The 25,326-nt window shown below is 55.9% G+C and overlaps 1 protein-coding gene across 1 annotated transcript in view; it reads left to right on the forward strand.

Annotated features, from left to right (window-relative positions):
- The first annotated feature begins 11,169 nt into the window (after positions 1-11,169).
- The window catches only part of WSCD2 (WSC domain containing 2), a 36,716-nt gene continuing 22,559 nt past the window's right edge, over positions 11,170-25,326 (forward strand). The window contains exons 1-2 of the mRNA XM_037375642.1: positions 11,170-11,226; positions 21,684-22,663. Coding sequence (XP_037231539.1) covers positions 22,288-22,663 — 376 coding nt within the window. The 5' untranslated portion in view covers positions 11,170-11,226; positions 21,684-22,287. The remainder of the gene's footprint in view (positions 11,227-21,683; positions 22,664-25,326) is intronic.

The raw sequence follows: 25,326 nt of genomic DNA on the forward strand, positions 1-25,326 counted from the left end.
TTCCTTTTCAGTTTGCTGTGAAAACCTATAAACCCTCTCCCCAGCCCCAGCGTGACAGCAGCGATGTTGCATGGGGCGTGAAATCACACCCACAGCTCCCTGTGTTCCTCTGCCCCCCCCCCCCCCCCTTCGAGGAAGAGCTTTGATAAACGTCACAGCAGCCCTGCTCCCATGTGGGGACTGGGACGGATCCCTCCATCCCGCTAGGATGCAAGTGCCGGTGGCTCCCGTCCCATCTCCCTGGCACACATGGGGGGCTGGGGGGAGACAGGGTGGTCCCCTCCTGCCGAGAGCGAAGCTGGACCCTGGGATGGTCAGCAGTGGGAGCCCTGCAAGGTCAGCACGGTCTTGCAAGGCTGTGGGAAGCACAGCGATGCCACAAGCCATTCAGATCACTTTGCAGTAGGAATCAGCATGGGGCAGAAGGAAGTTTGGGGAGAAATATTCCCATTTACGTACAGAAATTGTGCCAGACAAGCAGGTTTTGACAAGAAGCTATGAACAGGCAGTGGAAAGAGAAATGCCACCGGCTTTCATCTTTATGTCTTTTTGCAATTCTTATGTCTGAATCGGAATTAACTTCTGAGCTGGAAAAGCACTAACTGCTGATAATTAAGCCCAAAATGCATCGGTCTCGACGTTAGGTGTCACCCACACACCCCCGTTCAGTCCCCAGCCCTATTATTTTTAAATTGATGCAATTATTCATCTTGCAGGGTAATATATTTTTTGTTCTCTGGTGCCCAGTAGACCTTAAAGCAGAACAAATGCTTTAATAAAACCGAGGTGGTGCTTCCTGGAAGCCGGAGCACTGGGTTATTAAGAAAAGGAGCAGGTTTGGGAATCTTTAATAAATTATTGTCTATTATTTCTTTCTTGCAATGTATCTATATGATTAGTAAATGTTTTCTGTTCACTGATTAACTTTGTTTATTTCTTAATTAGGTTTAGCACCGTCTGTCTCGTGGTTATGAAGTAATTGTTTGATTAATGTGCCTGAATTTACATTTTCATTAAGCCCCCCCCAAATCAGTTCTGTACCAATTAGCCACGCTGTAACATGCAGATCTGGGACATTAGAACGACAATTTTAGCCTATTAACTAATAACTGTTACATTGATTGGTGATAATGGAGCAGAGGCAGTAAATCCACATTCGGCTGAGTTACAGCATCCCGGGGGGTGATGCTGGGGAGACAGTGGCTGCACCCAGCAGCATTTGCCAGTCCTCGCCAGCCTGGCTCCCTTTTGCCAGCTGGTTATTAAGTGGCTTTTATTGATTCTTTTGGTTTTGGCATCCTGGTGAGGATGTTGGATTTAGCCACCACGGTACGTGTTCGGTACCCAGCTGGGGTGGGCAACCTGGGTAAGATATGCCAAAATGAGAGCGCAGCCCCCCTGTGCCTTCCTGGGAGCCTCTGCTGCCAGAGAGTCGGGTCTCTCAAGTAGTAACAAACAAATAATTTTCCATTTTCCTCGGGGACATAGCAGCCTGAGAGGATGTGACCCTGGTATGGCTTTACAGCTAGTAACACTCCAGAAGAGCCGGTGTGAGAGCGAGTTACTATATTTGCTCTCACCACAACTGTGGCTTTTTTTTTTTCTTTTTTTTTTTTTTAATGCTGGATTCTGCTTTCAAAAACTAGGACACAGCCATTACACGTGTCTGCTCCAAAGCTACAGTAATCTCCTGCCATCGGCTGGGGCCAGGGAGGCTGCATGCTGCCAGCCCTCTGGCCAGGGAGCAGCAGGCGCAGGTTTGCTGGAGAGCACACCGTGGGCTCCGGATCCGGCACTGCCAGCAGCCCAGTCGTGGCAAGGGGAGGCTGGAGGGGACGCCCCCCCCCCGGGGAGCCCCTGGGACCTCATCCTGTTCGTAGAGCTGTGGGGCTCTGCAGGCCCCCGCAGCGATGCTGCCATGCCTGGGGACCATGGGGCAGTGGTGGCCATGTGTCCCTCCCTCCCACCCGCCGTACCAGCCAGCTCAGCAGAGGGGCAGGCAGCTCAAATCCAGGTTTTTTTCCTGAAAATAAGTGTAGGTAGGAAAGCAAGGCTGTGGCATGAGTCCAGCCCTTACTAGACAGCAGGGAGCCACTGGTGCCATCACCACAGAGCTTCTGGCCCTCACACATTTATCTATATACATATATATAGAATACATCCATCCTTCGATCTAGGTGTTTCTTTCCCTTACAAGCCCTGTTTCCACTGGTCAGTGGGCGCTGCTTTGCCTGGGAAGTTCTTTCTCTTTTCCTTCCTTTCTTTTTTAAACTAGCAATTAATTCACTCTTACTGGCGGGGAGAAGCATACCCAGCTGCCAGCGTATGCACAGCTCGTCCGTAACACACCGACAAGGAAACAGGAACGGCAGAAAGCGATAATAACGGCAGATGATGTGGGGAGAAGCTCGGGCTGTGATGGGCACTCGGGGATGGGCTGGTGTAAAGCAAAGCTGTGAGTGGCTCCAAGCTCTGCCGCGCATCAGCCCCAAAAAAGCCTTCCAGCCCCAAAATCACAGCGTTTCAGCTGCCCTCAGCGTCCCCATCCTAGGGCTGCAGGGCTCTCATGGGGATGAGGTCTCTTCCATATATCCAATGGGAATTTCCTGCTGCAATGTCTAGAGCTGCTTCCCCTGTGGGTTCCAAGGTGGGACACTCATGGGACTGGGACCAGGGCCAGGACCAAGATTAGGACAGAACTAGAACCAAAGGCAGGACCAGGGGCAAGACCAAGACTAGGAGCAGGAGCAGGACTGGGATCAGGACCAGTACCTGGCTGTGCCGGGTCTTAGGCAGGTGTGAGCAGCCTGCAGCAGACAGCTCTGGGGCACCGCTGGTTTGGGGATGGAAGCAGAGCCAGGACAACACCATCATGGGCAGATAGTGGCTCCCTCAGAACCAGGATGGCTGCCCAGCCTGGGGCAGGATGCGGCCCCGCGGCAGTGTTGTGTGCATGCTGGGGACCTCATGCTGTCCCTTGCCCTGTCCTGCCCCTGTGCTAGTCTTCAACCCCAGCACACACCTTGCTGCCAGCCTGGCCACCCTCGAAAGCCACCTCGCCTCTCCAGCGCCGGCACTGGGCATTTTACCAGGGGTTAATTTGTGATCTACCCTTGGCTTTCATCATGCTGGGGAATGGCTGAAATAGTAATTTTCTTTTGGACAGGAACAAGCAGATCTGGACTTTATGGACTTTATTCTCCCTTCAATGCATTATCATTGATGGAAATTACCCGCAGAAGTCTCCCAGGCGTTATTTTGAGGAGGGCAGCCCTTGCCGAGCTTTGCTGCCAGCCAGGTGCATAGTAGTAGTAGTAGTAATAATAATAAAAATAATAACAATAAAGATAAAATACGATGGCCACCTTTGAGATAAGGGGAATGGTTCTGGACGGCAGGCAAGGCTTGTTTCTTTTGCAGGGAAGGAGAGGAGAGCTGCGCTTCTGCTGAGTGGCTGCTCCATCCCTGTGGCAGCCCTAATTTCCAAAACGGGGCCCACGGGAGCCATCCCTCTGTCCTTGTCCCAGCCCTCAGATGCTCCTTGCCAGTGAAGAGGAGGTCAAAGCAAATCACTCTGCCAGCAGCAATCACTGACCATCACCAGAACCATCCTGGTTCTGATGGAGCCACTATCTGCCCATGATGGTGTTGTCCTGGCTCTGCTTCCATCCCCGAACCAGCGGTGCCCCAGGAGCTGTCAGGGTAGGATGGTGAAACGAGGTGAAAATGAGGATTTTTGAAGGTTTTCATGGGTTTCTCTATTCCAAGCAGGAACAAGGCTGGGCTTGCCTTGCTCTGCCCCATCTTTTCCCCATCTAGCGACATCCTGAGTGCAAATCACACCCAGGGAGGGCAAGGACCATCTCCAGCTTCTGCTGCTCTGACACAGCAGTGCTTGGCATGGCCTGGCACAGCACGGGGGAGCAGCCAGCTCATTTATCAGCCAGCGCTCAACGAAGATGCTGAAATCCCACAGCAAAGCCACGCGAAGCAGTTTTGCCTCAAGATCCTCTCCTCCATTGAAGCATCAGGACGAACCCGCACGAGCAGATGGTTTCTCTGTTCCTCCCCTGGCAAAACACCTGCGCTGCCTCCCCTGCAGCGGCCACCGCGCTGCCTCGCCAGCCGGCGGGGAACCACTGCCACGAGCATCTGGGGACCTGTTCGGGTTGGGGATGCTCTGACCCACCGGCCACCCTGGGGATGGACCACACCCCTGCCCCGGGGCCACAGCCAGGAGCAGCCACAGGCTGAGCCCCAGCGCTTCTGGAGCAGGGAACAAACATCACCAGTAAATTTACAGCCCTGCTGTATGCCCTCTCCATCCATGATTGAAGAGCTGCGGAGCTGCCCTCTGCCCGGTCCAGGGCCAGCTGCCGCTGTGAGGCAAAGGGCAAAGCATCACCCCTGCTCCTGCCCCAGCCCTTCCCCACATCCATCACTGTCCCACAGGGTGTTTAATCATGCATGACCCGTGTTGCAGACCCACGCTGTCCCAGAACTTGCTGCAGGCGTGGTTCAGCCCAGCGATTTATTTCCCCACATCCCAGCTGCTCGAGTCCTGGATGCGCTGCTGCTCTGTGCAGAGCGGGTGGCCTGAGGTGGGTGGTGCTGGGGGACCCCAGGCAGGTCAGTCCACACCCTCCAGTGGGCATGAAAAATCCCTCCCTCAAACACTTTTGCTCCACAAGCCAGAAGTTTGCAGGGCAGGAAGAAATTCTCACCGTGGAGAAACTGCTTGCCAAGGGGCTGCAAGAAAGGGTTTGGTGATGCCGGTTATCACAGCCTCCACTACGGCACAGCCCGGCACCCGCACCTGGTACACGCTGCGCTCCAATGGGCAATTTGCAAGCTACAAAACACATGAAAACCAAAATCAATTAGTGGGAAGAAATTAAAATTAAATCTCTTTTTTGAACTTTAAAGGGTGGTGCTGGGCTGTGCCTTCACAGGGGCTATGGGGATGTGGACTGCAGTGCTGCTCTTAGGACACCTCTCTGATACTCATTAAGCCTCGGGACACCCCTGGGAGGTATTTTCATCTGCATTTTAGGCTGCACCAGCCCAGAATAATTAAGAGCTGGGCCCAAGGTCACCTGGTGGCAGCCCCATCCATTGCAAAAATGCCCATTGCTGGTGAATTCCTGCACCGTTTCTTGCTTTGTATTTAGCAGGCAAATGGCTCTGGCTGAGGATGCTTCAGGGTTGGGCTGTGTGGGGATGGCACTGCCCACGGGACCACTGCCCGGGGTTTCCTCACAGTGTGCATTGGCTGAGCCTGTCCCCGAATGCTGGTGGGGTGGGGTTGGTGTTGGCTCCCATCCCTCCACACCCACCACATGCAGATGGAGATCCCAGATCCCCACGTTTCCACTCTTCCCTGGCAGCACAGCTCCCCAGGGACCACCAAAGCTGGCTCCCATCTGCCTGACATCTGTGTGGGTGAGACAGGGCCAGGGCCCTGCAGCTTCCCCCTCTCTGCCCCCACACTGGGGAGCCCCAGCTGCTCCCACACCCGCAGCCGTACCAGCATCTCCCACCCCATGTAGCCCCCCATCACCTCCCACTCATGGCACCGCGCTAAGCCCTCCCAGGGCTATGAGGCTGTCAGTCCCCTTCCCTTTTGCATGGGAGGGGGGCATGCCTGGATCCAGCCAGACATGCATCACCTGCGCCCTGTGATGCTGAGCTGCTGCCCACCCACTTCTGCCCCACACCATCCCCTCCTGCCTCAAACCATCCCCTCCTGCCCTAAACCATCCCCTCCTGCCCTGAGCCATCCCTTCCTGCCCTGAGACATCCCCTCCTGCCCTAAACCATCCCCTCCTGCCCTGAGCCATCCCCTCCTGCCCTGAGACATCCCCTCCTGCCCTAAACCATCCCCTCCTGCCCTGAGCCATCCCTTCCTGCCCTGAGACATCCCCTCCTGCCCTAAACCATCCCCTCCTGCCTCAAACCATCCCCTCCTGCCCTAAACCATCACCTCCTGCCCTGGGGCAAGCATGGCAGCACAGTCGCAGAGGTTGGCTTTTTATAATTTGTTAGTAGGACAATCTGATTTATGCCCTGCTCTCCCAGGACCTGCTGACAAATGAGATCTTGTATTTCAGGAGTTTATCCTGGGGAACAAATAAATAAACAGAGAAATTGAAACCTCATGAATTTTTTAAAAAGCTTATCAAAGTCTTTCCCCCCCCCCCCGCTTTTTCTGAAGGCAGAATGGCTGAAAAGGGAAATAACCCCTCCATCTTCATTCTCTGCACTTCTTTTCCCTTCAGTCTTTTAATCCTCTCCCTTCCAGCTTTAATCCACACAGTTGCCTCTTTCTTGTTTGTGGTTTGGTTTTTTTTTTTATTAATTCCCCCCACTCCAAATAATCACAAAAACAACACCAGGATGCCAGAGGTCCATGTCCATCCTCTCAGCCCTGTGGCTCTGGCAAGCATCCACAGAAACCTGTCTCATCATTACAACATCCCCCTTCTTTTTTTTTTTTTTTTTCCCTTCTCTTACCCTAAAATGTTACCCTTGATTTGCAGCTGTGGGGCATTTCTTGAGCTTGCAGGCAGAGGGGCTTGGACAGCCATCACTGCCTGCACCAGGAGAGCAGTTGCCTCATGGGAAACTCACATCACTGTCACTGGCATCCTAATGAGTTAATTAAGAAAAATCAGGGCAAGAGAGGTGCAAGCCCTCAAGGGATGCTTCCTGCAAGATGCAGTCTCCAGGAGATGTTCATATCGGTCCCAGGGGACCATGGCCATACTTCCCTGGGGGGCCAGGGAGATGCTGGCATTGGGGAGGACCCTTGAGCATCTCATAGCTGCTCAGGGGGATCATGATGCATGGCTTCCCATGCCAAAAAGGCAGCAGAGCCACTTCACAATATTCCCCCGCAGCCGCCAAGGGCTGGCCTGTCCTTTTCAGGGCCTGGGATGGTGCCAGGGATGTGAGTGATGCTCAGGGCACTGCAGGTCACACACACCTCCTACCTCAGACCCCCCCAAACCCTAAAACTCACCCCTGCAAGCAGCTACAAAACACCACAGCAGCCCTGCCTTGCCCCTTCAGCTTGCTCCTGCCAAAGTTGTAATGACACAAAATGTAAATGAAAAAGAAGAAGAGGAAAAACATCGACATTGCCAGCAGAAGCTCATTAGTTTGCAGCATTAGTTATTTCTGGGCTCACTCTCTCTTTCCTGCCCCACATTGCCCAGGTTGAGCAAAGCAGAGACAAGCACTGAGAGAGCTCAATATTGACTTTTAATCAGCTGCTCCCTGATAACTTGGCCCAACAACTCCAGGCATTGAAAACTCTGGGAAAGCTGGGATTGGAGGCACATTTTCCACCCCCTTGGGAGGTGGCAGCCCCTGGAGAAGCACACTGGGGGCTCAGTGAGGACATAAGTAAATGATTCAAATGAGGCTCCTTATCCTGCCCTTCCCTGGATGCCACCACCATAGTAACCCAGTGTCTGGCAATGTCTGCCAGCACCGGCCTCATCCTCGGGAGGAAGGCAGAGCCTCATGCCACGGCCACGGCAGCTGGAGACCCCCAGGACTGGGATGCTGCTTACCATCACTCACCTGCAAAGGCCTTGGGCTCAGCATCCCTGTCCCCTCTGGTCCTTTCCTACTGCTGCCATGGGGATGCCTGGGATCAGGGGGAGAGAAACCCTTTTCAGCTGCACCCCTGCACCCCCCCTCAGTAAAAAAAATCTGCTACTAAACATTGCAAATCACAGAAGGACCAAAATGTGGCTTCAGAATCACATCTCTTTTTCTACATCCTGGCTCATTAGTGGCACACAGCAAGAAAGCAACAAGCGACCCATTTAAATTGTAGATTCTGACCTTTATGCTTAAGATCTTTTCAGACATCCTGTTTACAGCTTTTTTGTGCCGGCACTTCATAATCCTCAAAATGAGATTTTATGCAGCCTTTTTTACTAGTATAACGCACCACATCCTCTTTTTTCCCTCTGCTGATGAGGTCTCCTGAGACAGCTTGGGTGACAGAAGTTTCTGAAAAGACCCATCAATGAGTACTGCAGCCTACTGCCTTCGTGGGGTGGAGGGGACGGTCACCCCGGTGTCCCCATGGCAGTGGGGACCCAGAAAATGCCCAGAGCCTTTATGCCATGAAAGTCACCTCAGTGCCAGGGCACAGGCTCCGCTCCCCTGGATAAGGCTGCCTGCAGAAACCTCAGCAGTCTCTTTTGGCTCAAAACCCGACATCCCTGACGTAGGGATTTATTTGGTGACATTAGTACTCGGGGACAGTTAAGGCCAAAGTCAAAAGTCCCTGGCAATAACCTTGAGGTCTCTGGGGTGAAAAACACCCTTAAAACCCTGCAGAACTGGGTCTTTCTGGTGCAGCATTCACCAGGAGCAGCTCGGAGTCGCTTCACATCGTGGTCAATAAGGAAATCACATCGGATGTTTCAGGAGGATCCCTGATTGCTCTTGGGGCAAGCCTAGCCCAGCAAAAACCAATTAAAAGAGTCCCTGAAAGCTATTTTTGCGAGTGCTATTTTAAACCCATGACTCCAAATTTTCCCTCACACCCATCAACATGGCTGTTGAGCAGCAAATCTATCGAAGCCGGCCAAATTCTTCTTCTTCCATCCTGTGCGTGCCGCAAAAACCCACAGTCATCTGTTGGCATTGCTCAGCTGCTTCCCTCGCCGCTGCCCCTTGTCTGCCTGCGGCACCCCCTGTGCTATATGCCCTTCACCCATGTTCCAGCCCCGAGCTCCCCGTGGTGCAGGAAAGGGTTTAAAGAGAAGCCAACAAGGTATTTTTGCAGGAAACAAACTTTGTTCCGATGGATGCTCATCCGGGGGAAGGCACCGTGCATCCCATTAGGAGACCTGGAATTGCAAACACCCCGCTGGGGAGCTGCGGAGAGGATATCCCTGTTTTTTGCAAAATGCGAGGCAGAATTGCTGCTTTTGTGGGGAAAGTGGGACCATCTGGAAGCAGGGAAAGCCCTCGGGTGGGCTCCCTGGGCTAGGGACTGCCTGGCTGCTGCTGCTGCTGTCCCCAGATGATGGCAGGTTTCACCTCCCCGCAGTCCCCCCCAGTGCCCCACAGCCTTGGGCAGAGGGAGGAAGCATTGCTGGGGCGTTTGCATGGCCAAACCGAAGAAACCTAGTACCGAGAGGATAAAAATAGTACAAACAGCTCTTCAGCCCCCAGCCTGGAGCTGAGGCAGCACTCGCCAGCCTGGTTTCCTATGGAAACGAGCTGCCGCGGTCCATGCGCCTGCCTGCGCCTGCCTGGGGCAGTTCCCCATGGCTCCCTGGCACAGGGATGCTCCTGCATCCAGCATGGACAGAGCTGAGGCTGCAGCTTCCCTCAGCGGGACCAGTGGCAGCATCCATCCCTCCTTTCAGCTGCCGCTTTCCCAAAACTCCCCACCTTCCTCCCGTTGGCTCTGGGAGTGGGGCTGGGGTGCATGCACCCCAGCATATTGCAGTGGCTGAGGGTGCATCACCACAAAAAATGCCGTCCCACCAGCCCTCTGCCCTGTCTGCAGCAAAGATGCTTGCGGGAGGAGGGTCCATGGGCACCGAGGGCTGCTGCTTTCATCACATTAAGGCAGGGGTGTTTTCTCTAGATCCTTTTCAAATTATCTTCTGACCGAGAGGGACTCACTGTGTGCGGTGGCCTGGCGTGCTGGGGCGGTGGGAGCCAGCCCGACATGTTGCTGCGGTGGTGGGACAGGTGACAGGGCTTCCAGTGCCACCAGCACAGCCTAAAAGTCCCCCAATGCCTAAAGTTGCCAAAAAAGGTGGGGGGAAATGCTCTCTCACCTCCCTCATTTTACAATCGTTTTTTTTCCTACTCCTAGAGCTGGAAAGTTTTCAAATTAATTTTTCATTAATATGACACATATATATAATTTGGAGTTTCTTTTCTTTTTTTTTCTCTCTTTAGCCCTGTTTGATCAAACTCTGGCTGAACTCCAGTGCTGGGCCTGGGGGCAGCGCTGGGGCCAGGGCAACGGGGCGGGGGGGGGGGTCAGCATCACCCTCCGCATAGAATCAGAACCATTTAGGTTGGAAAGAGCTTTGAGATCATCGAGTCCAGAGCACTCCCATGTCCCTAAGCACCGCGTCTATGTGGTTTTTAAAGTATCCCTTGCCCTTGAGAGTGCATCAGCGAGGCTGGGGCTGCCTGCGAGCTGGTTTCTGGCACCAACCTGTTTCTTAAAGAGGGGGAAAATAGAGAAGAAACTAAACAAAAAAGAAACAAACAAAAGGAGGGAAAGACAAAATAAGAAAAAAATAAAGGAAAGAATAAAGAGGAAAAATAAAAAAGAAAAAAGGAAAGAGGAAAAAGGAGAAAGAAAAAGGAAAAAAGGAAAAAGAAAAAAGGAGAAGGGGAAAAAGGAAAAGAGGAAAAGGAGGAAAAAGGAAAAGGGAAAAAAGAGAAAAGGAAAAGGGAAAGGGGAAAAAGGAAAGAGGAAAAAAGGAAAAGGGAAAAAAGGAGAGAGAAAGTAAAAAATTAAAAAGTAAAAAAAGAAAAAAGGTAAAAAGGAAAAAGAAAAAAGCAAAAAAGGAAAAGGAGAAAAAAGGAAAAAGGAAAAAGGAAAAAGGAAAAAGGAAAAAGGAAAAAGGAAAAAGGAAAAAGGAAAAAGGAAAAAAAAGGGAAAAAGGGAAAAGGGAAAAGAGGAAAAGGGGAAAAAAGGAAAAGAAGAAAAGGGGGAAAAAGGAAAAGGGGGAAAAAGGAAAAAAAGGAAAAAGAAAAAAGAGAAAAGGGAAAAAGGAAAAAAAGGAAAAAAGAGAAAAAACAGAAAAAAGGAGGAAAAAAGGAGGAAAAAAAAAAAAACAGGCAAAAGAGCGGCAGAAGGCGCCCGTAAGCGAGCGGCGGGGCGGGAGGCGGGGGGCTGGGGGCCGGGCCGGCGCAGGGGGGAGGGTTAAGGCGGGCGGGCGCCGCAGGCCGGCGGGTGGCGCGGAGCCGCCGCGGAGCTGGATGGAGCCGCCGAGCCCTGGCGGCCGGGAGCGGCTGCGGGCAGCGCCGAGCGGCAGCCGCCGGGCCGGGCCCCCCGCGGCCGGCATGAGCGCAGCCCCCGCGGGGCAGGGCCGGCGGCGCGGCGGGGGCACGGCGGGGGCCGGGCCGCACTGAGCGCCCGGCGGGGACCCCCTGGCCCCGCCGCTCCCGGGGGCGGCCGGTGCATGGAGCGGCGGCGGCGGGGCCGGCCTGGAGCGCCCGGGGCGGGTAAGGAGGCGGCGGGGGGCTCCGCCGCCAAGTTGGGCTGCGGGGAAGGGGCATCGGCGGTGCGGGGGGGGCGGGTTAAAACCGGGGGCGGTGCGGGGGGGGCGGGAAAAAAAAAGCGCAAAACACGGGGGGCGGCGGGAGCCCCCAGCCCGGGGGAGGGGGGGCGCAGCGGGCGGGGGCAGCGGGGCGGCTCGGCGGGGGGGCGTGGGAGGTGCGGGGTGCGTGTGCCGGGGAGCTGGGGAGGGGGCTGCGGGGGCTGGGGGCGCTTTGCGGGAGTTGTTCGCAATTCTCGCCTCGGCAGAGATTTTTCGCTCTGGTTTTTGCGGCTTGCGGGAGGGTCCCTCGCTTCGGAGGGGAGCGGGAGGCAGGGAAAGCGCCCGCCGCCCCCTCCTCCTCCTCCTCCTCCGCCCCCCCGACACTTTGTGCAGGAACATCTCGCCAGGGGAAAACGGGGAGAAGAGGTGGTAATCCTTCCAAAAACACTTCCTCTGTTTGTTTTCTTCTTTTGATATCCGTGCTGACAACTTACTGGAATATTTTAATATAAAGTTAAAAAAAACCCCAAAACATTCGTGGAGAAAAAGCAGAGGCAGTTGGAGGACCGCGTGAAGGTTACCTTGAGCTGAGCGTTATAAACCATTTCTTCTGTCAAGGCAGGATTAAATAAAGTTTCCCGGCAATCTGGAGCTGGGAACCGCAGCCTGGCAGCCAGGACCATGCCCTGGGCTCTGAGTGCTCCCACCCCACCTGTACCATCCCCCCTCCCCCCCCCCCCCCCCTCAGGTATCCTACCCACCCTACCTGTACCATCCCCCCCCCCCCGCAGGTATCCTTCCCAGCCCACCTGTACCATCCCCCCCTGCGGGTATCCTTCCCCTCTCCGGGGAGTTGTGCCCCCTTAGCCTTCCCAAGGAATTGTCCCTTCCCTGGGTTCGGGACACGGCTCACTGGGATGGGTGGCCAGTGCTGGCCGACCCTCCTCGTGTCCCACACCATTAGGACGAGGGGCTGCTCTGAGCTGGCGTTTGTTAGCAGTTATTATTATTTATTGCACGTTCCACCCGTGCAGAGCCCTGGGAGGATTCCTCCGTGGGGTTGTGCTCAGCGTTGGGATGGCTTTCCCCGAGCCCCATGCCTGAGGAGGTGAGCCCAGCGTCCAGCACAGCTCACTCCAAACCCCTGGTTTCGGGGTCCCTGATGCAGCAGGGGGTCCTGGCGCTGCCCCTTTGCAGCCTGGCTGGGCAGGGGGACAGCCCCCCTGGTGTCCTCTTTTCCCAGCCAGGGTGTGCGGCTGGTTTTGCTCTCCCGGAGACGAAAGCCTCGTCCTTCCCGGGGGATGTTTTCCCCAGCCCCGGCAGCGGATCATGATGCCACTGGCCCACAAGCTGCCCTTGCTGACACCCTGGCCACCAGCCCAGGGGCTCCGGCCAGCCTGGGATGGGGTTACCCCATCTCTGGCTTCCAGATGCACCACGCTCTGAGGTTTCCTTTGCCACTGTTTCCTTTTTGTGCTCACTGCAGCCTCATGCCGGAGCCAAACCTCTGCCTGGCACCGTGTCCCCGTGCCAGGCTGGGCTGGGTCCCCAGGGCCACCCCTCAGTACCCCCAGCCCTCCGGGCTCCCACCCGAAGTCACGCTTTGCCCCGTGGGGGATCCAGCTTCCCTGGGCGTTCAGCATCTCTCCCAACTCGGTCCCAGCCAGCAGACAGGCCCCAGGAAAATCTTTGTTTCTTCCTCCTGTCCCCCTTGAGGCTACTAAGTCCTCAGGCACCCTGAGCCATGCAGGGAGCTGGCTCTGTCTGGGATAGGATTCTCTGTGCTTTGGTACCTCCATCCCAGCGTGCTGGTCCTCTCTGGAGCCAGGAGCTCAGCCTGGCACGGGAGGATGAGCATGGGGCAGGAGGACTTGCTGTTTGGCGCTGCTCAGCAAGGAGCAGGATGTTGACCCTGCTGCCAGGGACACCCATTGCCCCAGGTGGGATGGGGGTCTCCAGGGCCTGGGGGGAGCGGGGGCTGGCTTTCGCTAGCAGGGTCCTAGGCACTGTGGGGAGACCCATAGGGATACGTCAGAGGGTTGGGATGTGATCTGCGGAGCTAATTGCTTGCTCTCTGTGTGATCTTGCAGTGATCTGTGGGCTCACCCTCTGCTGGGCAGTGCCCACTGCTTCCTTGGGCTGCGGGGCATGCTGCCCTGAAGTGGGTCTGGGGGTTTCCATCTCAGCTGGGTCATTTTGGGAAGCATTCCAGTGCATCACTTCTAGAAAGCGTCTGTGATGTGCTGGGCTTTCTGCAGTGAGCTGCGATGCACAGGGGTCTGGCAGCGCTGCTGTGGGAGCTGGGGGGTGATGGATGCTGTGCGATGCCTAAATTCCACAGGGATGAGCCAGGGCAGTCACTGTCCCCTGGCCCGGCCACCTGCTCCCAGCCCAGTCTGTTCGCTGTGTTGGGCTCGGTTCAGGGTAGCCCTGGTCCCTCCTGGAGCCTGCAGTATTCGTGGAAAAGGCGGATCTCTTCCCAAACTGGGCCTCCATCTCCCTGGTGCAGCAGGATGCAATGCTGCTGGGTGTGTAGGAAAAGAAAGAAATCAGCCCCCGTGGGAAAGGAGGCTTTAAACCAAGGGCTGTGAGAAAGAATCTTTCTCACTATATTAATTTAAATAGGCTGCAGAAGGCATTGTCTGCTGCTTGAAAAGCTGTTTTTCTTAATTGCCCCAGCGCTGCATATAATCCCAGATTACCAAGGACTGAATGAAGTCTCCGTGGCAAAGACCTGCAGGAGCTGAGCATGGGCTTTACAGGCAAATTACTTTTGGCTCTTCCCTGCCTGGGAGGCTGGTGGGGATTCATCATGGACTGAATGTACCAGGCTCTCCCGTAGTAGAACCTGAAAGATGTTTTGGTGGGGCTGAGACACCCTCCTGGGGGGATCACAGCTCACAGCTCCCAACTGATGGCCCCCATGGATCTTGTTGTGGTCTTTATGGGATTTATGCTGCTATATGTACCATGCGGGGTGGTTCTGTAGGTGCTGTTGGGGGGGCTGTGCATCAGGGCTTCCCCTGGGGCATCTCCTTTTGGTGTGTGGCAGCTGGGTCTTGGTCACCTCCCGTGAATCCAGGAGCCAGGACTGGCTCTGGAGCTCAAAACCTCGGGATAAAACGTGCCACTTGGCCGCTCCAGTTTGGCTGCAAGGTTTGTTCCTCATCATTAAGCACAAGAGAGGAAAACAGCAGCATCGTGCCTTTCTCTGAAACGGGGATTCTGCAGGCTCTGGATGTGTCAGCGGCTGCGCTTCGGGGTTGCTTTGCCACCGCGGCGGGGACGGTGCAGGTGTCTGTGCATGCCAAGGCAGCCGCACTCTGCCCGCACTGTCCCCGCTGCCTTTGCCAGGGTACGGCCCTGCCAGCTGCGGCGGTGGCTGAAGGCTTTGGGGTGAGCAGCCTGCACGGCCAGGCATGGGGGGCTACGCACCCACGGGGGCTGGCTGCCCGCTGCCTTCCCTGCCACGGGACGGTGGCTGGCCCTGCCTGCTGCGGTGCAGCCGGTGGTGCTGGCATTGCATCTGAAAGAGGCCAGCCCTTGTATCTTAAATCTCATCCTCCCAGGCTGCTGGAGGGGGCTGTAGGCAGCGCTTGGGCTGAGGAGGGGGGGCTTTGCTGAGCCAGCAGCTGGCTGGGATCCAGCTGTGTCTCCCTGGGGGACAGCCCCTGCCTTCCTCCCACCCTCCTCCTCGTCCTTCCCCAGTTTGGAGCAGCCCCATGTGAGTGCCACATCCCTCTGGTGCATGCCTCAGCTCGCTAAGTCTTATTGAAAACCATAACTGGATTTTGCAGACTGGGCATAAAATACCTAGAACATAATACGTATTAAAACTCATTAGGTTAAGCCCATTTACAGATAGACAGTGTTGTGTGAATGAAATTAAATCACCTTTTTCACAGGGCTTAAGTGTCAAAAGGGTGCCATGGGCAAGGATAATGAGAAGGGGAAAAGCAGGCGCAGACCCGCAGCAGTCTGGGAAGCATCCCATAGTGTCACCAAGACCTCCCTGGGGTGACCTCTCCCAAAACCCTTGTATGTCACCACCGACAGAGGCCTGACACAGCTCATGTCCAAATGGAGTTGCTGTTCTGGCCTTGCAAGGAATAACGTGGAAATAATGGGGAAATAGAGGTTCCTCAGCATTGCAGATAGGGACAGGGCTGATGCCAGCAGCAGGGATGCTCAGGAAGGGATGTGGGGCCTGCAAGGATGTGGCAGGTGAGGGTTGCACTGATTATTTGTTTCTATTGCTGAAAACAGTGTCGGATCCTGCCTGCTCCCCAGCACCTGCCCTGCGCATGGCTCTCAAAATGCAATTAGCCACGGTAGCAAACGAGGTAGCTCCCCGCTCCTTCCACAAACACACTCTGGCCCTGCCAAAGGAAACCCAGGTATTGGCAGATAGGATAACGCTGATGGAGAGAGACAGATAACGCATGTGCTGAGGGTTGTTGCAGGATAATAGTAATAATAATAGTAATAATAATAATGCTGTAACGTAGGGTGCATTTCAGCAGCTGCGATGGGGATACTGGGTACAACAGCTGCAGCATCTCTGCTGTGCCGGCTCATTTAAATCATCCCACCGATTCCCTGGTATCCTCTGCCTGCCTAAGTCTCTGGAATACATGGCTATTTCCTTCTCTGCCTTTGGCATTGTGGCGTGTGCTTTTTAAATGATTCACGGCTTAAAACATTTTTCTTTATGAGTCGCTTTCACACTTGCAAGGGGAATTCATTCTACAAGAGGCTGGAATGGGCTTTGATGTAATTGCATGTGGAGGAACAGAGCGTGAAGCAAAAAAACCCCTTTTCGGCTCTGCTTGGGCCATTGCAAAGGAAAATACACCGGGAAGCGAGCGGAGCCCTGCAAGCTCCTGCATGCTGCAGAGGTGGGATTACCTGAAATCAGTTGCCTGAAGGCAATTGCATTTCTTTGCTTTCAGGGGCTGGATGACCCTGCTGCACCCCAGCTTGGATTTGTTTTGGGAGCCCCTTGCCTGGCCCATAGCAAATCCTCCCCCTCCCTGTGCCATCCGAGTGTTTGCAGGGTCTGGCGAGGATCCGCATCCCCTGGGCGAGGATCAGCATCCCTTTCGTGCAGGTCTGGGGTGTTTGTGGGGATCTGCAATCCCAGGTAGCTCAACAGCAAATGTTGTAATATTTAAAAATGGGATTAAAGTTGCTTAAATCAGCTCGGTTAAATAAAATAGCCCTTCCGAGATGTGCTGCAGGCTCTGGGCTTCTCTGCGTAGCACGTCCCAGTCATTCTCGGCGCAGTGAACTAACCCGGGCAGGATCCAGCCCATTGCCCAGGGGGTTATTTATAACTCGGCCCTTGCAGAAACGGGGCTGGTGCACGGTGGGTTTTCATCCTCTGGAGAGTGGAAGAAGCACTAATTGGAGGCTGTGCAATTAGCATGGCCTCGTTTCTGTGGATCTCAAGGCCTTTTACAGACATTAATCAATTAGTCTGTGGCAGAGTCATCCCTCTAGATGAAAGGATCGCTTGGTCCTTGTGCCCAGCTGGGCTTGTGGCTGCGGCTTCCCCTCACCCTGGGCAAGTGCTGGGACTGTCAATAAATCTTCTCCAGAATATTTAAAAATCAGGTTTCACCCATAAGCGAGAAAGTCAGCTGCCTAATTACAGTCTAAAGCCCTCCATCGATTCACAGTAAGAAGGAAGATTTACAAACCCTCCAACACGCTTGGAAATCCTGTACAAAAATCTATCAGCAGATGGGCAGGTCCTGCTCTGGGTTTAAAAATCAGGCCAACAAATCCCAAATAAGAGGTTTTTCCTTTGCATATCTTGGTGGTTTGACCTACTGAAGGGATTTAAAAGCTACCCAAGGAGGCACACGCCTGGGGAACATCTCACTGCGGAGAAAGAGTTGGCGACCTCGGTGCAGCTCGCTGGGGCAAGCCGCATCCCTGGGCAGGGACGGAGCTGCTGCGATACCTAAAAGCTGCCAATTCAGCTGCTTTTAAGCACACACCAACCTTTGATGCACTCCGGGGATGCACAAACATGTTCCTCAGCACAATTCAGGCAGGGAGCAGTGGAATACATAAATTTTGCTTCGATTTAAAGGCAGCTGAGTGCTTGGTGTGCTTGGCTTGCCCCTGGCAGAGGCGGTGGGTGCTGGGTGCTCGAGGGGAAATGCATCAGATGGTCCAGACGTGCCCTGCTGTGTCAGAAACCTTGATTTTCAACGCCCCATTTTAGCTCAGTTTTGTTCCCAGCAGTAATGGTATTTAAATTCAGCCCAATGCATCTCATTTGCTGCTTATGTTTTAAAAAGTGAGAAAGAGTGAAAATCCACTGTCACAGGGCTGAAGAAGATGGCAGGTTTACCTGCGAGCTCAAGTTGGCCAGCTTTGGCCCAGGCAGCGATGCCAAGCTCCTACCACGGTACACTCCTGGGGATAGAGACTGAAAGGCTTGAGGGATGCCAGTGCCAAGGGTGCCTTATGTCCCTGGGTGTTCATACTGGTGTCACTGGTCGGTGCCATCACCTGCTGCCTCACTGGGGAGGCACGACTGTGTGCTGCAGGAGCTGCTCTGCGGGGACAGTGGTCACCCATTGCCAGCACCCTGTGGAGGTGCAGAGGGAGGGCACAGGGCTTTCTGAAAAAGCACATGGTCCCTGCACCAAAGTGGGTGGCTTTTGGGTGACAGGAGGTCCAGGGTGCATGCACTGCATCCTTGCATGCCATGCACTGGGTGCTGCACAGTGTGCACTGGGTCCTGTGTGCCGTGCACTGGGCCCTGCACACAGCTGGATTTCCAGGTCTCAGCAGATGCATTTCAAGGGTAAGCTGTGTTATGCACCCAAGGGTGTTCAACGGGGTGCAGGACCGTGCTCCCTACCATGCCAGGGCTGCCCTGTGGCGTGGGACCGAGGTTAGTGCCTGTGCCACAGCCCTCCCGTGGGATGGGGCCCTGGGCACATCACCCCGCTGTGGTCATTAGACTCCATCCTTTCCCTCTGTATTTTAAAGCCCTATTCTTTCCCTGTCCCTCTGATAAGAAATGCAAATGATGTGATGAAATTGGATAGTTCAGTCGCCTTCTCTTTCTAATGGAACACTTGTGTTCGTTAATTTGCTGTTTTTAATGGGCTGATTGTTCTCCTGTGCTGGGGGAGCCACGTGAGCCCTTCAGTGTGTTTTGCCATGGTCAGATGTGAGGTGGTGCTTGAAGGCAACTGAACCTTGGTGCTCAATAATTGCAGAGCAATTTGGAGACAAGACCCAAATGTATAATTTATCGGCACTTCATTCATCCTGGTCAGGAGCGGTCCCAGAGATGCTCAGGCTGCTCGGTGGAGCCTCCTGGGATCTGTGCCCACCTCCCCACACACCGGCTCTGCTTGGAGGTGGGGAGATAAACCTTGCAAATTAACGAGGATTTCCTTGGCCCGGCAGCCAGTAATTGCAGAGCTCCAAACCTGCAGGCAGAGCTCGCCTGCTTTCTGCTGGCCTCAGTATTGCTGCCACCACAGAGGGAGGTGGTTCAGGTGCAGAGGGATGCTCAGCCAGGCATCTTGCTGTCGGGACAAGGATTTTGGCTCTTGGCAGGAGTGTGACGAGGGAGGTAGGTGAGGAACCAGCCCCCCCAACCCCCCATCCCGGCTGGACCCGCTGCCTGCTTATGATGGCGCAAAGTGCCTGGGAAATGTCCCTGCTTGGCTCTGCCATGCTTTGGTTCTGGGGGAGTGGGGAAGGATGCCCCAGTCCTGGTGCTGCCAGCTAGGGGGGAACTTTCCAGCCACACGACTCCCGGGGGCTGGATCTGTCCCCTGGGACCTGAGCAGGACCCTGCTGACAGCCACAGCCGGGAGCGGCTGGGCATAGCGGGTAATGACCAGGCGAGGGCTGGGGGATAAATCCTCCCACAGCCTGGCTGTCCCAGTGCCGAGGCTGCAGCAGCCTCAGTGCCCGGCCACCCGTGGCAGCCGATGGAAGCCCGGTCTTATGATGCTGCCCGCTGCACCATGCTGGCTGATTAATGTCCCGGTTAGCTTCGCTGGTTTGGCTGGTAAAGTGTGTCACCGCTGTCCTCTAGCTGGGCTGGCACCAGCTCTGCTTGGAATGGCAGCCCTGGCAGGAGCTGCCCTGCTGCCCACGGGAGGAGAGCCTGAGCCTGGTCAGGCAGCGTGGGGTGCAGGCAGCAGGGAGGCAGGATGCAACCCCCGGGGGACACTCACTGGTGCAGGCTGCAGTGGGGATGGGGACCCGCAGGTTGCTGGTTCCAGCCCAGTGCTGCTGCACCACGGGGTGGATCCATCCTGACAATGTGGGGAGGGCTGGTGGGGTGCACGGAGCAGCGTTGTGGGGTGCTGATGGCATCCCCCGTCCTGGATGGCCACCAGTAGTATGGGGTCCCCCTGATCAGCCCCCCCGATGTGCCAACACTCCCTGCAACGGGGAGCGTTGGTGCCAGCTCTATTTGCTGCACTCGCTGTTTGTAAACCATAGCCAGCGAGGGAGCTGTAAGCGGAGCACATTATCTCCTCCAGACAATTAGCAGAAGCATTAATGGAATATATGCAAATATGCAGTAATTGACCTGCGACTCCACAGTTCATGATGGAGAAGGATGAGCTCCAGATGGCTTAATGATAGTAATTTAAGCCCCTTCTTTATACGCCATGCTTCCTTGCCATAGCCTGGCAGGACTAAGCCCAGGCAAGGAGGACATCGAGTGGCAGTGGGGATGCTGGGGACCAGGGACAGCCCCAGGGCTGTCCCGTTTTCACCCCAGCAGCATCCTAAACCGCTCTGTATTCAGCATCTGTATAAAGCCCCGGGAAGGTGGGTTGAAGTGCAGAAGAGCAGCCCATGCTGGCATGGGAGGGGAAGCTGTAAGGTCCTGCAGAGCAGCCCTTTCCGGCTGGCCACCGGCCAGGGAGCACGGGAGAGCAGCCAAGCACCGACAGGTCCATGGGACCACTGTGCTGGGGGATGCTCGCCCACCACGGTGGGGGCTGGACCACCTGCCCCGGCTGTGCTGGGGTGCTGCCTGTGTCGTCATCCTGCCATAGAGGTGCCTGCAAATGCAAAAGCCCAAGTAGCAAGCAGTCTCCTTGCTTGCCTACTACTCTGGGTTTACTCAGCCTTTACTCAGGCTGTGTTGGCCCCAAATGTGGCTAGGGAGGGGGTGCTTTGGGGGAGCCTGAGGTGCTTGTGCCCCATCAGTGATCAGCCCCACGCAGCCTGCCCAGCCCTAAGCTCCACAAAAGTTCACCTGGCAGAGCCAGAGGTATTTGAATAACCACTCTGGGAACCCAAATTAAAATATTTATGTATAATTCATGCCATATGTTCCACCAATATTTTTTATTTAATCAACTGAAGACAGATGGCAGGAACATAAAGGCCATTAAACTAATGGCACTTTGTCTTTCCATTTATTTTCGTCTCCTTTCCTAAAATAAGATGAGTCCATGACAGGCAGCACACCCCGGGCACGGGGCCGTCCCTGCCCCCGCCAATGTGCCAGCGGGGTGCGGTGACAGTGGTATTTGCCACTGTGAAGCCAGCCCCACCATGTAACCTGGTGTTGTGGTGTCCTGGGCAGGGCTGGAGCGATCCCTCCATAGCCGGGGGGGGGGGGGGGGGGGGGGGTTGGGGAAGAGAAATCCCCCCAGGGGGAAAGCTCCTGGAGGGGACTGTCCCTTCCCCGGGCTGGGCTGCCCTCCCTGTGCCCAGGGCTGCCAGGGATGGCTCCAGTAGCCCCGGCCATGGCATTCCTGGGGCAGCATCGGTCCCAGCTGGCAGGGCTCGATGGGGACAGTCAGCCCTTCGGTTCTGGCTGGAGAATAGAGGATGCCCTGGGTGATGCTGAGGGTGTCATGCTCCTGGGGGGACCTCCTGGTGCTGCGGGGTGCCGGAGCAGCCTCACACTGCCGGTGGGCACTCACTTGCCAGGGGCTTCATTTGGAGCCAGCTGGTACACAGAGATGTTCAGGTCTAGCGGTGAAATGCATGTGCACGAGTGCGTGTGCACAAGTGAGTGTGTGTGCTTGCGCGGATGTGTGTGTGCACAGCTCATCTTCTTGTGGGTGAAATGGGGTGAAAGCAGAAATCCCACGTCACCCAGAGCCGTCCTGTAGCACCTCTCCTGCATGATGTGGCAGGGACTGTGGGCTCTGGAGTCGGGACTCACCCCCACATCCCGGTCCCTAACCCGGGCTGCTGGCAGCCAGCATCACTGCCACTGCACCGACGTCTCCCAGTTATCCCCCATCCTTGTGCCAGGGGGACGCTGAGCTGCCCCTCTGCAGGGCTGAATGGCAACGAAGAGCCCGGGGAACCTTCCTCACCCCGCAGGGGGACGGGGACCGCCATCCTCCCCGGGACTGTGTCCTGGGATGCTTTCCTAAGTGTGCCTTTCTCTTTGACTTGCAGGTGGAGATTTCTTGCCCTGGGAGTGAGATGAATGGGGCTTCGTTAGACAAAGGGTCCCAGTCAGCATTTCAGTCCCTGAGACGTGTCCAGGGACTTCTCATTCTTTGTCTGAAAGGGCGACGGTGCCGCTTTCATTAGAGAGATGCTTGCGAGAGCCGGTGCCGCCGAGCGGAAAGGCGAGCAAGAAGAGCTGCGTCAGCTGATCGGCTTTCAAATCACCTTCAAACCCTCGATTTCCTTAACATGATCCCTCCATCAGCCGAGTCTCCAGGGCACGGCCGGGGGGCTTTGCCGGGAGGAGAATAAACAGGGGACAGCGGTGACAGCCAGCACTGGAGAAACCCCCCGAGCACAGCAGGGGGGCCTCAAAATCCACCCCTGCTGCCTTCCCCGATCCTCTGGGAATTTTTAGGATCAGGCAATAGCTTTGCGTGGCTTCACCCTGCAGCCCCCGCTGTGCTTTCGGGGCACCCAGCTGCTCCCCCGATACACCCTGGGAGCCACCTCCAGCCTGGGGAGGGGGCAGAACCCCCCTCGGAGCATCCCTGGGGCCAGAGAGCAGCTGCCCCGCGGCGCTGGCTGCCGGGGAAGGGATGAAGACGCTATGGCCAAATTATTGGTAAAACTCCAGCGGTATTTTCGGCGAAAACCCGTGCGTTTCTTCACGCTGCTGGCTCTCTACCTGGCAGCCGGCAGCTTGGTTTTCCTGCACTCGGGCTTCACCGGGGAGCCCACAGTGCCGGGGAGCCAGCGCAGCCCCGGGGGCGGCGAGGGGCCGGGGCTGCCCTACCTGGGGGTGATGCAGTTGAGCCGTGGCTTCAAGGCAGCGGTGACGATGCCGGAGGGGGGACGGCGGCATGGACCCTGGTTTAAAAGCACCTCCAAGGAACCGGCAGAGAGGGGCAAAGCTGGAGACTACGGCAGCACCCGGAGCCGGGCACTCAGGGGTAGGAGCGGCCGTGAGAAGGAGGAGGACAGAGGTAAGGGCTGGGGACACGCGCCCAGGTTGGGGTCCTTCCCCTTGGCCTCTCCTGGGCAAAGCCTTGTGCTCTGGGGCAGTGGTCTCTGAGCTGGTTTGGTTGTGCATCCCTACCAGGAACAAATTTCTGAGCCCACACCCCCAGTAAATGTGTATTTATTTATAAACCGTATGCATGTGCTACCCGGGCGCTGAGATTTTCTTCCCATACCCACACGGACTGCCCTGCATGGGTCCTGGGGTGCAGGACCCCACTTTCGAGACCACTGGTCCAGAGGACATTCCCGGAAACATCTCCTCCCTCCTTCCCCCCTCCCCAAGTGCCAAAAAACCGCTTTCATTTTCCCATTTTCACTCTTTCCCACTTGTGCATCATCAGCCTCCGAGTTGCACCTTGCTGGGACAGGTGCTTTTGGGGGTGCCAGCTGGGGAGAGGATGCACCCCATCTTCATCCCATCCTCTGGCTGTGGGCATGGGCCAAATTCCGTGATAATTCTGTTGGCCCCAATGAAGACTAAACCCAGATCTGTTTGCATTGTTGGGGTGCTGGGGCAGGGGCTGGCTGCGATTGCCTTGCAGGCACTGAAGTGCAGGCAGGTGGTGCAGGCAGGGCTGGGATTTGGCCTTTCAAGGCAGGAGATCCCTGCCTGGCTGCTGCCTGGGGTGCGTGGTGTATTGTCAAGTGGGACTGTTATTAATGAACAAGGATAAGCGAATGTAGTGGTTCTCATTGATTTTTAAAATGGGATCTATTTATCCTGAAGGCAGCTGTATGCAGGGTTGCACACTCGCTCTGAATTTGGGTGGCTGATGGCTGCCCATCAGGGCTTTTGCATCCTAAGCGTTATTCAGCTCATCGCCTCCGTCGCTGGCACCCATGAGCACCCTTGTGCCAGCAAACCTCACCCAAACACATGCAGAGAAGCGTTGCTTCTCTGCCAGCTCCGCAGCCCCCCCAGCAAAGGAGCATCTCACACCTTCAGCCACTGTGGAAGCCGTTACGATTTCTCGTGGTTAATAAGGTGGGCTGGCGAGGAGCAATCCAGTTTATCGCTCCAGTGCCGTGTGGCGTGCTGGATGCCTGGGTGTTCAGGGCAGGAGCTGCAGCATCGGCTGGCCAAGGAAACTCAGAAGGGGCTTGGGAGCGGGAGCTGCTGGAGAGGTGTCAGGATGCTGCCAGGCTTTCCTCTGCCTGTTGCTGCTCGCGTCTCTCTCCTGAGCTCCAGGGTGGGCCAGATCTCTGGTGGGGGGATGCACGCCATGGGGAGCCCCGGTGCCTGTGAAGGCTGCTTTGCGTGAGCCAAAGCCGGGCTTGTTGAGGAGCTGCCCCAGGCGGGGTGGCACATGCGATTCCCCAGGCACCCCGGGCTGGGAGTTGCAGCTCCCCAGACGCTTGATGGAGCAGTGGGTGTGCGGCTCGGGGAGAGGCAGGAACCCCCAACCCTGTGGCAAGCTGGGTGTTTCACAGGGGTTACCGTGCTGAGCCAGGCTTGGTCCCCCCAACCCAGGCTGCTCCGAGGCCACCAGAGGCTCCTCTTTGGCCACCAGGCCTGCGGCAAGTCTGTGCTCATATGCGATGCACAGCCCAGGCTTAGAAGCGGGAGGAAAAATGGCTTGTGGTGCTTAAGGGACTTTCTCATGCTAAAATGAGATGAAAGGGGGTTTCCCTGTCGTGCCCCCACGCAGAGGGGTCTCCGGGAGCATTTCTGAGGCGTATGCAGCCGTGTTGCTCCATTAATGCGAATTGACATGTAGTGAATCCTCACCAGATGGTTCATGAGCCCAAGCTGTCAGTCACCATAAAAACCCCAAGCAGTGCTCCTGTCCCCAGCCATATGCAACGCGTCCACCGTGATTAACCTCTGCCAGCACCGCCACCCGCCCCCGCCCTGTGCCCAGCCGCAGCGGGGGCTGCGAGGGGTGGGGAAGGGATGCTGGGCTCTGGCATCGCTGGCTTCAGCTGCTCCTCGGTGGTTGGTGAATATCATCTTCCCGGTCGGGGAATATTGTCTTCCCTCTTTTTAATCTCACGTGGAAGGGCTCAGTGTGGGCAGTGGTTAATGGGAGCCAGTGCAGAGCTGGCAGCTGCGGGGTGTGCGGAGAAATTCTCATCTCAGCAGCTCCCAAGCAGGATGGTGCGGAGAAATTCTCCAGCTTGAGAAACCCCCCCAAGTCCAGCGTGTCCAGCATGCCTGTGGGGCAGGCAGAGCCCTAGGCGATGGATGCTGAGCACCCACCTCGTTCCTCCTGAGTGCCCGCTGCTTCCCTGGACCGTCTGGTGGGAGCAGGCAGATTTCAGCGGCGGTGGTAATTAAGCAGCAGACAGCTTAACAAGGTGGCTGTGGAGGCTTTGCCACATGAAATTGTTCTAGAGGGAATACTGCTTCTAAAATCATCTCTGGTTTAGCTAGTGTGATGTGTGGCTCTGGCTTGCTGGGGCGATGTGCCTCCCTCCTTCTCCTCCTCTTCATCCTCCTCCTCCCTCTCCTGGCCACACTGGTGGAGCCCCAGGGTCAGGCCAAGGTGTGGGTCAAGGGCAGCCCAGTTGGTCAGGGAACGGCTTTGGCTTGTCTGCATCCCTATGTGAAGGTGCATCTCCTGCCTCAAATCTGGGGGCATTTTTGGATGGTGAAGCTGGGGCAGGGGCGAGCCCCAGCCTCAGC

Source organism: Falco rusticolus, chromosome 1, assembly GCF_015220075.1.
Source record: "Falco rusticolus isolate bFalRus1 chromosome 1, bFalRus1.pri, whole genome shotgun sequence".
Lineage (NCBI taxonomy): Eukaryota > Metazoa > Chordata > Aves > Falconiformes > Falconidae > Falco > Falco rusticolus.